This window comes from Manis javanica, chromosome 10 (genome assembly GCF_040802235.1).
Source record: "Manis javanica isolate MJ-LG chromosome 10, MJ_LKY, whole genome shotgun sequence".
NCBI lineage: Eukaryota > Metazoa > Chordata > Mammalia > Pholidota > Manidae > Manis > Manis javanica.
The window spans coordinates 56754282-56769116 of NC_133165.1; the positions used below are offsets into that span (position 1 = coordinate 56754282).

General features: G+C 34.3%; 1 protein-coding gene across 7 annotated transcripts in view; it reads left to right on the forward strand.

Annotated features, from left to right (window-relative positions):
* Window positions 1–14835, forward strand: part of MRTFB (myocardin related transcription factor B) — a 276493-nt gene that overhangs the window by 148478 nt on the left and 113180 nt on the right. For 5 of the 7 annotated variants that reach the window (XM_036992063.2, XM_073215546.1, XM_036992062.2 and 2 more), the window contains 2 exons: window positions 4459–4675; window positions 10882–10944. In XM_036992063.2, the coding sequence (XP_036847958.2) occupies window positions 4522–4675; window positions 10882–10944 (217 nt within the window). In that variant the 5' untranslated portion in view covers window positions 4459–4521. The remainder of the gene's footprint in view (window positions 1–4458; window positions 4676–10881; window positions 10945–14835) is intronic. The other 2 variants (XM_036992064.2, XM_036992067.2) reach the window with 1 other exon arrangement.

Genomic DNA, 14835 nt, shown 5'->3' on the forward strand with positions numbered 1-14835 from the left:
TCTGTTTCTCAAAAGCACATTTGGTAAGAATGCAACTTGTCTGATTACAGGATTTAGTAGTAAATAGTCTTCTAATGTAGGAAATTACTTTGTGTATATAGTTAATTTCTTGATGCAAGTTTTACCTTATTTGAACTTAAAAATTAATTTTTACAGGCTATTAGCCAGGTGTTTTACTGATGTTTGTAATTCAGGGGAACTTTAATGGGCAGGAACAAACAGTAGTTCTGTTGTTTCTAAAACATTTCTTTTTAGTATATTTGGATATTCTACCTGTTTACATTTGGCTGATTATATATTAAACTTCTGAAGCTTGGTATTAATATTCTTTGAACTCCTTTATTATTTAGTGTTTTTTCTATATAGCAATGGTTATATACCACTTTATTTACTAATATTTCATGGGAATTAGTCGTTACAAGCAATAAGGTACAGTGCAGAGATTTGGTCTGGACTTTACTCAGTTCAAAACAAGTGTCAGCACTGATTTTGGGAGTATCTTAGCCCAGTAGCTAAGCATCTTTTTAAATGAAGGCCATTATTGGTGTTATCCTGAGTTCATTTAGGAGAAAGATACAAGTGAATCAGTAGATAAACAAAGGAGAGTATAAAGGTCTCTTGTTTTTTTCTGTGTTACTTTTTCTGTCTCTGGCATAGTATCTCACAATGAATGGTTTGGTTTTTGAGAGTAGAAGTCATATCCCAGGTTGATGTTACTAGTTTTGTGCTGTGCTTTGATCTGGTGCTTGATCGGTGCTATTTAGTTTCATTTTGGAATGAAGTTATGTTATTGGAGTGTGTAAGATAATAACTCCATTTTGTCGATTCTAGATACATTAATATTTTATCACAGTTTGTCTAGTTAAAGCTAAATGATTGTTTCACTTTAGTAATTAAATTATGACCCAATGAAAGAATCCATTCTAATGCCATTTCTTTAACATGTCAATTAGAGACTACTGGACAAAGAGTATTCCCTTATGTTTAATGTTGGACTTTAATTTCAAAAGACAGTTATCAAGTAGTTAAGTGGATAATAGGTGACAGCTTGCAATTTTGCTAGTAGAATTTCAGAATAGGTACAGTCTATACTCAGTCAAAAATATTCATGAATATTAAGTAACAAATTTTGGAACACATATTCTTTTCCTTTTGCTACATTTTGTAAAGATTTTCTTAGCTTATAATTTTCATAATTTGAAGGGATGTGTGGGAGTTAAAGGTGAACATAATGTCAAGGAATAATAGGTTGAAAAACATTCTTCAATATAAAGAACAGATAATATTGCATGAAAATATTTTAAAATCTTTTGCCTAAAGGATCTTCCAAGTCATTAGCACTTGTGTTTAAAGTTTGTACATCCTGCTATTATAAGGGCATTATGGTACTTGTATCATAAGAACTCACTTGCAATGAACAGATTTATTTACGTGAATAATTTGAAATGAAAAATAATAGTTTAGAAAAAATCTAGGAGTCATAGTTTAATATTCCAAAGCAAAATAAGTCATTTTACATGCAAATTTACCCACCTAACACATCCTTTTGAGGTCTACTTTATTTGACATTAATTTCATTCCAGCCTTCCTGTGCTTCTTGTTTATGTGACCTATCTTTCTCCTTTTACTCTTTTATTTATGTCTTAATATTGAAAGTATGTCACCTCTGAAGATGCATTTTTAAACTTTTTAGAAATCCATTCTGTCAGTCTTTGTCTTTTAATCATAGTGTGTAGTCCTTTCACACTTAATATAATTATTGGTAATGATTTTTATGATTTTTTGTTTGTCTTCTTTTTATTTCTGCTTTTTAGGTTGAATATTTTTAGAATTCCTTTTTAATTTCCCTATTGGCTTTTTAGCTAAAACTTTCTTTTTTTAATGATTTCTATAGGAATTACAATATACAGCCTTAACTTCTCAATCTACTTTAAGTTAAAATTATATGACTTCTTAATAATGTATAGTAGCTATTTAGGCATGTTGGGATATGGATATCTGTCTACCATCTTTTACGCTATAATTGTCATCTGTATTACATCTACCTAGGTAACAGTGTTGTAATTTTTACTTTGAATGATAATATCAAATCAAGAGGAAAAACTAATCTTTCACATTTATGTACATGTTTACCATTTCTAATGCTTTTCATTCCTGAGATCCACATTTCTATCTGGTATCACTTCCCCTCAGCCTGAAGAAATTCTTGTAGCATTTCTTGTAGTGCGTTTTGCTTGTGACAGTTTTGCCTTCATTATTAAAGGGTATTTTTGTCGGATATGGAATTCTGGGTGGACAGTTGTAGAGACTCCGTATTCTATGAAGTTCTCTCTTAAGAGTATTGTTTTATTTTAGCAGTCAGTTAATGTTACTGAACTCACTTGGGCAAACTCTTTGTTTCCTTTGTTGAGCAAGAGCTGAAATCTCAGTTCTGTTTTTTTTGCTTTGGGAAGCTGCCCTGTGTGTACATAATTTAGGGATCAGCAGAGACTTGAGCAGAGTTTACACACAGAATTTAGGGGCACCTCTTTTACAGCTCACTTCTTTTTGGGAACCTAAATACAGAGTCAAGAAACAGATCCCCATATACATGGACAGTTGGCTTGCAGCAAAGGTGCAAAGGTTAAGTGGAGAAAAGATAACATTTTCATCAAATAGTGCTGAAACAATCAAATACCTTTATGCCAAAACAAAAACAAAAAAAACCTTTGGTTCATATCTCACAGCATATACAAAAATCAACTCAAAGTGGATCATAGACTAAGTGTACAACATAAAACTATAAAATATCTAAAAGAAAACATAGGAGATAATCTTTGTGACCTTAGGTTAATTAAAGATTTCTTAACTACAACACAAAAAACATCTATAAAAAGAAAAAATTGACAAATTGGATTTCATCAAATTAAAAATACTTGCTCTTTACAAAAACACTATTAGATTAGCATGTGTAATATAGGGGGGGCATGGGGAGAGCTGTGCAACACAGTGAAGACAAGTAATGATTCTACAGCATCTTACTATGATGGACAGTGACTGTAATGGGGTATGTGGGGGGCACTTGGTAAAAGGGGGAGCCTAGTAAACAATGTTCTTATGTAATTGTAGATTAATGATTAAAAAAACACTATTTGAAAGCATAAAAAGATAAGCCACACATTGGGAAAAAGTATTTACAAATCACATATCTGCTAAGGACTTTTGTTCAGAGTATATAAACCCTCAGAACAGTAATAAGAGTGAACAAAAGATTAAAATGAACAAAAGATTTGATTAGATGCTTAACCAAAGAAGCTATACAGTTGGCAAATATGCACATTAAAAGATGCTCAACATCATTAGGAAAATGCAAATTAAACCACAGTGAGAGACCATTACACATACATTAAAATAAGTAAAATTCAAGAGATTGACCATAATCAAGTGTTGGCAAGGATGTGGAACTCTCATTCACTGCTGGTAAGAATGCAAAATGGCACAATCACTTTGGAAAATAGTTTTGTTAGTTTCTTTAAAATTTAAACATTCAGCTGCCATATGACCCACCCATTTCATTTCTAGGTACTTAACCAAGAGAAGTGAAAGCATATATCCACATAAATGCTTGTACAAGTGTATGCATAGCATCTTTCTACGTAATAGTCAAAAACTTGAAATAAATGTCCCTCAGTAGGGAAATGGATAAGCCAACTGTGGTATGGGATGATAATAAGCAGACAACAGTTTAATCAAATGTTTTGCCATTCATAATGTGGACTGTCGTCCTTTTAGCTTTCACCTTTCAGTGACAGTTTTCTTGCTGCCTGCTACTCAGCCACTAAGTCCGTATCACATGTTTAGCATTTTTGGTACTTCCTTTACCAAAGTCTCTATCAGTCACAAAGGGCCAGGTTATGCTGTGATAATAACCCTAAATCTCAGTGGCTTAAAATAGTTTTGTCATGAGTGATATGTCCATTGTGGGTTAGCTGAGAGTTCTGTTCCCTGTTGTCACTCTGAGTCCCATGCTGATGGAGAAGTCAGGATCTGAAACATTGCTCGTTGCTGTGAATATCTTCATAAAGTTGTTTGATTTATAGGAGTTAAGGCAGATTTTCAAGCTGGACTGCCTTTTTATTTTCATCGGCATTCATTGACTTTTGTCTCATTTTAGGGTGCATTAAAATCTTCAGTGACACCAATAACTGTAACTTTCTTTAAGCCATAGTACAAAAAATTAACACAAAATACCTCTCAATGTTTACCAAAGGTAAATCTCAAAGGTATTTATTGAGATGGGAATTATGTTTTCCTGTGTGTTGGACAAGGAACCTGACATTCAAAAAGAGTAAGTGAATTGGCAGTTGTCACATAGTAGTGAAACTGAACCTGAACCCAGAGTTCCCATTTTAATATTTTTGTGCAAATTGGAGAAAAAAATGAATATACTGTTTATTTACACATTCTTTATTTTGCCAGTCTCTTCAGCAGGCCACATTTAAGCGGTGTTTCATAGCTCCTGTTGCCCGCGGCTGGAACACAATGGATCACACAGGGACACTAGACACCGAGGATGAACTGGGACCTTTAGCCCGTCTTGCCCCAAGTCCTCAGAGTGAATCCGTTGCCCATGAGTTCCAGGAACTCTCGCTGCAGCCCAGCCAGCACTTACCCCCTCTGAATGAAAGGAAGAATGGTGAGTTCTTTGGCATGTGCAGTTGGAACTTTGACTTAAAATTACTCTCTGTGAGCCCACTTATTCCTCTTTGGTAATTTTTCCTGTCAGTTGTATTCAGCAGTTAGTCACAGAAAGAACCTCGTAGGGTCCTCACTGCTTTTTAATAACAGAATTTCATTTTCTGTACATTTCTTTCATTACTTCCCCAGTAAGTGCCTTTGGTAGCAACATTATATTTGGAAATGAGCTTTAGATTCTACCGTTTTAGCACAAGCAGAGGATTTCGTGCTTGAATGGCATTGGAAAGTAGCTTCCTATGCCGATTTCAAGGAAAATAGATGGATTTGACTAGATTCTCCTCTCTTTTCCCATCTCCACTGTGATGTACCTTAATTTCATAATTGGCAGAATTTGAGCTATATTAATGATCAGTAGGAAAGCAAGAATTTCTTATTTGAGTTTTTTTTTTTTTAATTAATGGGTATAGGCTATGACTGTGTTTTCAGTCCTGGTGTACAAAATGAATGCTTTCTGTTCATTTGTTATCTATCTGTTCAGGAACTTTTCATTGAGTACAGGGGCATCTCTGAGTCTCCAGAAAACATAGTAATGTCCATGTTTAACATAAATGAATAGACATAGGTGATAACACAATTTTTAATACTTAAAACATAAAAACTAAAAAAAAGTTAAAATTTTACAAACACACTAAGCATACATATTAAAAGGGCAGACTTAAGAATTTCGGCTGGATTCAATATGCTTTCCACAGTTCTGATGCGTCTTAAATTGACAACAACTTTTTTTAAATTTCAGTTTTAAAAGCCAAAAGAAATAAAATTTTCCTATAGAGTGCTTCCGTATGCACCTTGTAACATATTTTTCTGGGTTCTGAGTTTCCCAGACCTTATCTTATTCAGGAAAATGGATAGAAGATGTATGCTACTATTCTGAGTTCTTTAATACATGTCTTTGGTGTATATTTGTCCTCCCATCAAATAAGATGTCTGGTACTTGTATCTGATACTTCTTGTTAGGTATAACCCTTGTCCAGGTTGATTGGTATAAAGTAACATTTTGGCTAAGGCACTGTCAAAACCTTTAGGAGGCTGTGGTTGACTGGTGATGGCTTTAGAACCTTCCATCAGTTAGGACCCTAGCTTTATCTTAGATAGTGGTTGAAAGACTAACAACCACATTTACTGACACTTGGCTAAATGTGATCAAATTTACACAGTGTACTTGGACCAGCAATAATTTTTAAATGACTACTTTCAAAAAAAATTGGAACAGGTGTAAAATTTCAGTAATATACAGTTGCTCAAGAAAATGGTCATAGATAGCAGAGGAGAGAAGTATGTAAGGAAAGTTTATATTTCATGGTGATTTACTTGATATAGCCTGCCACATTCTCTTCAAGAAATGTACTCTTGAATAGAATACGTATGCCCGGATATGAGGTAAGCTCAAATATAAGATGTCTCCCCTTATAAACTTTTAGGGAGGAAAATGAAATGGTAAAATTTTTAATTTATTAATTTAGTTGCATGTACATAATTCACATTTTATGAAGCAGTGCAGTGATATAGAATTGCTTTGTCCACACTCAATAGTTCATAAACCCATTTTGCTCAAATTCTACTCATGAATATTTGTGGTGTTTTATTATCAGTGGAGCCCCTTTTCATCCATCTGGCACTAAAATCCTGCATGCATCTTTATTTCTATCTCTTTATGTTTGAGTTACAGCAATTTTTGAATACCTGTGGGATCTGACACTGAATATTTTATTTCTAAACCACAAGTTCCACTTGCAAAACAGTGGGCCTGGGGTATGTGTGTGTGTGTCTCATAGTTCACATTCATAATCTCTGTAACATAATCACTCTTATTTGATTTGTGATTGGTTATAACATTTGATGGGGCTTCATTTTCTGTTGTAGAATTTAATCATATTTTATTTATTTTATCTCTGAGTAGGTAATACGTTCACATGGCTTAAAATGTAAATTGTACAGATGGGTACACAGTGAAAAGATGTCACCCTCCTAGTCTTGTCCCTTAGCTACCTGGTTACTTCTACAGAATTAATTACTCTTGCTTGTGTCTTTTCTGAGAGAATAATAGTATTTGACTACTTACTAATAAGCAGTTTTTGAAAGTTTTCTTTGTAACAACATGCAACACTTTTAATTTTAAGATTGTAACCTGAGAATAATTAATGTGTTGATTTTTTGCTCACCTTTTTTTCCTGATCTTATTAAGGTATTTTTGTAAACATACTAAAATAAGCTCCAGTGAAGTTGATTTTTAAACTAATGTATTTTCCTCAATTATTAAGTTAATGAGAAAGAATCTTATAATATGAAACACTGTGTAAGGACTCAAATACAAGACATTCTCCTCTTTTCTAATAAAAGACTTTAGGAAGTTAAAAACCTTACCTTATATTCAGGCATACTCTCTAATTTCAGGTTTATGATGTATTAGCCTAATTTGTATATACATTTCAAGGCATAAGTGGAATCTTTGTACAGCTAAGAAATCTGGGTTTTTGATGTAATTATGTGGGTAGAGTAGAATCCCATCAAGCAATATATAGATGGAAGAAACTTACTTTCTCACCCTAATGATTTTTTCATGTTGATTCTTCATTTTTTTAGGTCTTCCGAATACCACACTTATTACAAAAAATGTAGATGTTGGCCTCAAAATTAATTAATACAAAGTATTGTTTGGATACTATGAAATAATAAAATTCAGCTATTTTCTTGGTGGTTGTATATTATTGTTACCCCTGAGCATTTGAATTTCACTTGTTAGAATTATTTTCTTTTCTGTTGGGGGTAAAAGAGGGTATTTCAACCAGGGATTGGCATGTAGAACAATTGTGTCACCAAAATAGTTCATAAATAAGCTTTACAAGGAAAATGAGGTTGACATTTAAGTAATGATTCCAGGATCTTCCCTTATTTTTTACTAATATTTATGTTGGCAATGGTAGTGGAGTGACAAAATATTCCCACTACTGAAGTAAATGCAGAAAATGTTTAGTAAAGATAAGTTAGGGTTTTCCTTTATCCCCAGATGTGGCCAAAATAATTCTGTGGTTAATGGCACCTCAAAAGTAAGGTAACCATTTAGGCAATTAACCCTTCCCAAAAAATGAGTCCTTCATAAAAGGAAGTGGATATACAGAAACACATAAATAATATAGCTTTACTAAAATGATGCATACAGGGAAAATTGAGCTTTGTTTTGACATTTACACACAAAATAGATCCATTTTCAAGTTTCAGTATAACTTTCCTTCATATAGTTTACACTGGGAATAAAAGGGAACAGTCAAAGGGACAGTTCTTTCATTGTTTAATTAGAAAAACTCAGCTGCTCAAAGTTGAATATAGCTTTATAAAAGCCAGGAAAGGCAAAACAGATGGAAACAACATACCTGAAAGAGCTATAGCTCTTTCCCTGCACTAACACTTAGAAGGGACCAGGAGGAAGAAGCTTTTCATTCATGAGGTCGTTTGCAAGATTAAGTATGCTCTTCAGCAAATTGAAGCTTTTAAGTTATTGCCAGCATAATCATAGAAAAAGCAGATAAGTTGACCTAGATCCCCCTTTTATAAAAGCAGTTGGTATTTTAATGCTTTCTGGTACATCTCTGAGGATGAGTTCAGTCATGTTAAGATGGCCACAGACATACCACAGGCCAGCTGCTGTAGTAGGTGGAAAATGAGTGTCTGCCACCTTTCTTTTTCCATATTAAAAGGCTTTTGAAACTGTATTTACAATGAAATAGTGCATTTTAGGTCTCAGTAAAGAGGGCAGAGTTATTTTTTATTCTTATTTTATTTAAACTTTGGTATTACTAGTTACTGCTGCTGTTAGGTTTTTTTAAGCTTGTAGTCCCATCTTGAAAGATTTTTTTCTAAGATTTTTTTTCCATTCATTAAACTTACCACAATGAACAATTTTAGACTATCTTTTATTCTGTTCCACAATGATTACTTGCTAGAAAGAAAATAATTACTCAGAAGTGTGTTGCATACAAGAGACTTCAAGGTGACTCCTTGCATTGGACGCAGTACAGGTATTAATACATTTATAGTCAGATGAACTTTGCCTGGCCATGGAACCTAGCCAAAGAAAACTGCTTGCCTTGTACCATAGTAAGTGATGGCATAAGTGCACAGCTGGTCTTTTCTTTGGGTTCTGCTTTAAAAACATTTCCCCACTCCTCCTTAACCCACCCGTTAGGCTTATTGTCAGTCTTTGGAAATGCACAACAGTGATGAGCATTTGTCTTGACAAAACCGTGTTCCCTAGAATGTGCACTAAGTGGGATGGCCTAATGGAGAGTGATAAGGAAAGGAGAGGATATTTCCGCTTTTCTCTGAATCAGACATAAAATTGTTATAGTATCATACATGGGAAGGAAATAAGTAGTTGCTAAATAGCCAAAATATGGAACTGGGATTCTTGCTTTCCCTTCTATAACTGGAGGTAATAGAAATGAATAATTTTCTGTAAAATTATCTTGTCAGTGGCTTTACTGTTAACATATTTAGGATTTTGGATATTTAAAGTAATTTTCATAGTACAATTTCAAGGATATTGATAAACATTCTGTTACATTTAGATACTTTGTTTTCTTGCTCTCAGGAGTTAAGAATACTTGGATTGAGAAGAAAGGTACATACTCAAATTTAATTTTCCCTGGTCAGTTTCTAATATATTTTTTTAATTAGGCTTTAGGACTTAGACTAAACACAATTATAAAGTTGAAAAGCCAGCTTATGACACTCCTGACAACTGCACATGAAAGTCTTGATTGATTGTGGCAGCTCTCAAACTTTTTGTTTGTGACAGCCCCTTGAACCCTTCAAAATGAAAAAGGAGCCATGTAAGTAGCTTAAAGTTGAGGTGCTCTCTTTCACAATGGTCTTTATAAAGTCCCCTATTAAATAGCATGTTTTGTTTCACAATGTACATAAGCACCTGTGACCCTGTCCACCTTCTTTTTTCAACTCCAGGTTTCTTACTTAGATAGCTTTGCTGTTACTGAGGATTTAATTTGTTTCAGTGCATTGCTGAACACACCCAAGCAGTGTGTATGTGTGAGAACAGAAGAGGTGCTGGGCACTGATTTACGGTCTCCCATTTGTAGCTGGCAGTGTCAGAACACTATCATGAGCATGCTTTAGTTATTTCTGAGAGGGTAGATGTAGCTCAGTTTCAAGAGGGCATCAGCAAGAGCATAGGCCCCAGATACAGCACCCCTGAAGCCACATTTTGAGATTTTTTATCCAGTCTTTAAATTATATCCTCTTGCAGAAATGCACTTGGGAGTGTCAACAATTAACATATTTATTAAAAGTGAAATTTAGAATAGTAATTAGCCTTTTAACCCAGCATGAGATCACATTATCTCAAAATTATAAAAATATTTGCCTAAAATGTGTACAAGATCTTTCCAGAGTTTATTAGAGTCACAGAAGTACATTATTTCTTACATAGGTTATTGGATATAATTTTCATAAAACTAGAATCCACCATAGAAATTATATTAGGCACTGGACCAGGGAATGAACTGAAACTAGTTTATTAAGAAATAGTCTTTCCTGTTCCTCAGAAAGCAATTAAAAAATATATAAATGATTAGTTAATAAATATTACTCAACTGCAACCCTCTGGCTACTTAGACCTTTCAAGTGAAAAGAATAATTAGTTTGTAATTGAAATTGAATAATTAGTTTACAATCAGACCCTGTGTGCTGGGCCAATAATTAGTTTATAATCAGACCCTGTGCACTGGGCCAATTTCAAATTCATTGAAATTAAGGGGGGAGCTCTTTTTACTTCAATCTGCTACCTAACAACATCCACAGTGACCTCTTGTAGCTAAAAAGGGGGAGAATGGAAAGATACTGGATACCTGCTATCTAAAACAGCTTGATAAATGTAGGGAATATACCAGAAAAAAATGATGCATGATTATTTTTCTTTCTTTGTATTTCAAGACATCAATAGTAAAGTACTGTTGTGACAAAAGCAACAAAACAGGTATGTTGGAATAACAGTTGTATTGTAATTTTCTCTGGTTTGTAGTTAATAACCACCCAGACTAATTAGCGAACATGCCCAATGTTTTTCTGACTCCTTTAAATTGATCCGTACTGTTGGCTATCCTCACCTGCTGCCCTCACTATTATTAACAGGAAGTGTAGTCTTTTGGGAGTCAGGACTCCAGTCTCCTCTGCTGACTCAGTCTGTGAGCACGGGTAAGTCTCAGAAGCTCTCTGTGTTGCAGTACACCCATTGTAATATCTGTATGGTAGCTTCCAGCCCATGTGTCTTTCTGGCTGCCCTCCTCATTACTTCATGTGTTCTTGTATCTCACTCTCACTTTTGCCTTGTGCTGTTCATTGGGCAGCAGAAGCAGGAAGAATGGAAGATAATAATTTCCATCTCAGTTAACCGATGGAATTTTCCATAGATATGAATTAGTAGGGTTGCTGTTTAAGACATTCCTCACAGATTATTATTAAACATATGTGCCTGCTTGCTCAATTGGTAAGACTTTCCCTCTTAAAAGGAAAGAGAAATTGACTCAATTTGTGTTGTCCTCAAAAAAATATATATGTATATATATATCTGATTTAGAATATGCAGTATTTTCCTATTAATGGTTTTCAAGGGTTGGCACGTATGTGTTAACAGTTTTACAATAGTGTCAGACTATCAGTTAAAAGACAATATTTTACTTTTTTTTAAGCCAAATTATTCATATCCTTTTTTGGTTGTTTTTGTTGTTTTCATTAAGACAGTGCTAATAGTTAGGTGTCTGTTCCACTGACTGGAAATTTTTATGTATGACTTCTGTGTTTGATAAAGAAGTAACAAGGGAAGCATAAGTCTGATCCACAGCTTGTTTTTGGTTCTTGCAGGCTAAGTTTAAAAATTGACAAATGTTAGAATTTGTCAGCAGTCTCTGCAGATTTGGGATTCAGAGTGTTGATCCTGACATAGCAGTTAATCATGTATTATATAAAAGGAAAGTTTGCCATATTAGATATTCTCAGTCTCCTAAAGTACTAAAAAAAAACACTTGAAGAGTGGAAATGGGAATACTTTTTATCATCAGAAAATACATATTGAATGATCATTGTGTCTCTTACCATAAAATAATTCTTAGATTTTCAGCCTCTAGTACAATGTTAGCAGCTCAAAATGTAGTATGTACTCATAACATTGTTGGACACATAGATTTTTGAAAGCAATTCCCTCAACTGTATACAGAAAATTAATTTAGAGATGATTCTTGCAACTGAGAGGAAGAAGAACCTTGTCTTAAAGAAAAAGGGCTTCAGAGTCAAGTCTAGAACCTGTTCCTCTTCACGACGTGTGTGGTGTCAGGCCACACACAGCAAGCCCATGTGTTTCATATGTGAATAAGAATCATGTTAAGTGTACCTCATAGGTTACTGGGGGACTTAGATGAAATAAAGCATAGTACTAGCATACACATGGCACACTGTAAGCAGGCAGTTCATGTTAAAGGTACCCAGCATTGCCTGCTTGACATGGAAATGCCACGGGAGAGGCAGCATGCACAGTGCTTATAGCCCCAGCTCTGGAGCTGACCTGATCCTAGATCTAGGCTACACCATTATGAGCTATGTGAATTTAGACAAGGTAGTTTTAGGTCCTTTGCCTCCGTGTGCCCATCTGCAAAATGGGGATCATACGAGGACCTGTTCATATGAAAATTACATGAGTTCATATAAATCAAGTTAGAGCAGTGCAGGCCAGTAATTAGCACTTTATAACTGTGTGTTGTTAATAATCTATAATTTGGGAGTGCAGTGTTTCAGTTCATACTAAGTGAAAACAGTTTTTCAGGATTCCACTGTGGTGTTTTATAACAGTGTTTCTTTAAGTAGTCCCAGGAATTTTGCCTCCATTTTCCACGAGTATTTCTTTTTAAAGATGTAAAAATGACATGCAGTTTCTTAAAGTCTCACCCTGTACCTTCATAACATTTGAAGAGCAGCGTATCTGATGAGAGCGGAGGGGGCAAATGTAGTAGGCACTGATTTCCCATGAAGTTTGTCTCTTGTTGGTACTGCCAGTTCCCACAATCCTAGCATTCCCTGGGCATCAGTCAGTGTCTACGAGGAATGATTTTCAAATATTAAAGCATGTGAAAAGACAAACAGGCCGAAACTCAGAGCTCTCTAGGGACTATGACCTCCAAAACAGACTCCCTTCTGACATTTTCACAGGCTGCTTGAAGAAATTCCAGCAGGGCCATTCCATTTGGTAAACTCCTAAACAAACCCTCTGTCATCAAGGACTGATTTATAGATTTTTCTCCTTCTTATGTACTTGTTCTAAAGAGATTAAGATAGTAGATATGGTTGCAGAGACGTTTTTAAAGCATTTGATGTATATGGTAACTACTATACAGAAGACATTTGGTATTTTGAAGTAATAAAACAGTTATTTGTTATGCTTAAGGAGATTTCTTGTTCTGAGTCTTTTAAATTCTTTTTCTTTATCGTTTCAGTTCCAGGAAATCTGTGTCACAATCACATCTCTAAATTAAATTTTTTTCATTTTGAACCCAATTACTTTACTGAAGAAATTGATTAAATACAGAAATGATCTTTTAAGAAATATATATTTAAATATACATATATAAATATATATGATCTATTTCACAATGACTTCTAAAATACATGAAAATAAAAATAGTTCTTGTAGAATACTCCTCTATGAAATCTTGGTATGATTATCAATTGTTTAGATGGTACTTTAAGGTTACTGGGTTGGTAGAAGATCTGTAAGTTGTTTTTCAATTATCTGAATCCTCTTAAAATATTTTACTCTATATTATTATATATCTCTTAAAGAAAAAGAATATAGTGCTAAAAATAAGTGAAGGGCAGAACCCAAGAGATTTGGAGCCTAGACAACTTAAGGAAATGGGTAATTAGGATTTGTTTGGTTTATAGTTGGTCTTAAGTGCTACAACCTCATGTTTGTCACATTCTGGTCTGAGTGGCAAGTATGAAGTTCCAGGGGTTAACAGCATTCCACATTTGAAGACTCAGGATTGTCAGGGGGTTTCGTGTGGTGTTTCCTTCTGTGTTTCTTCTCAGTGAGTTAATCCTTTGGATGAGTGTACAGAGTTTTAACTATTAAAACAATCCCACACAATCAAAAATTTCTTACGATTTGGTATCTCATTCTCTTGGAGGATTATTTTTCCTGAACACATTTAAAAATGATAATTGATACATGGAAGTAAATTGATACATGGTCTCAACCAAGTCTCTTAAAATTAGTAGTAAAAATAAAACTCATTTTATCATATTCTAGTAGCCTGTCAAAAACTGAGGATACTTTATAGGTCTCCTTAGTAAAATAAAATGGAAACGAAAGTGAAACACAGTTGGCCTTTGAGCAACACTGGTTTGAACTTCATGGATCCACGAACACAGATTGCTGGTCAATAAATATATTGAAAAAAATTTTGGAGATTTGCAACATTTTGAAAAAACATTTTCTTTAGCTTACTTCACTGTAAGAATACAGTATGTAATATACGTACCTACAAGATATGTGTTAATCAACTGTTTATGTTATTGGTAAGGCTTCCGGTCAACAGTAGGCTATCAGTAGTTAAGTTTTGGGGATCAAATGTTACATGTGGATTTTTGACAGCGGTGGGGTGGGGGGTGTCAGTGGCCCTTACCAGCCCCCCGACCCCCACCATTGTTCAAGGGTCAGCTGTAATAAGTTGCTCAGTAACTGGTTACAGATAATTACTGAATGTACTAAAGACTTGTGTGGCTTTTGATTAATGTGTAAAACATATATGATGAAAAAGATATGTATAAATATGTTACTGTTTTTCTCAAGAATAACGAAGTGATATTTAACTAGACATGCTCTTAATAAGAGAAAGTACTGCATTTCTAATGTTTTTTTCTAACAGATTTTTCTGTCTCTCACTATTTCTGTTAGTTCCTTCATTTTTCAAAGAAATGGAATTTGTTTAAATAACTTGCTGATAAACTAGTGAAATCTGTGGTTGCATAATTGTGTGTGTGTTTGTTTATTTGTGCATAGAAGTAGAATAGCTATTTGCTTGTTGAATGCTTTCT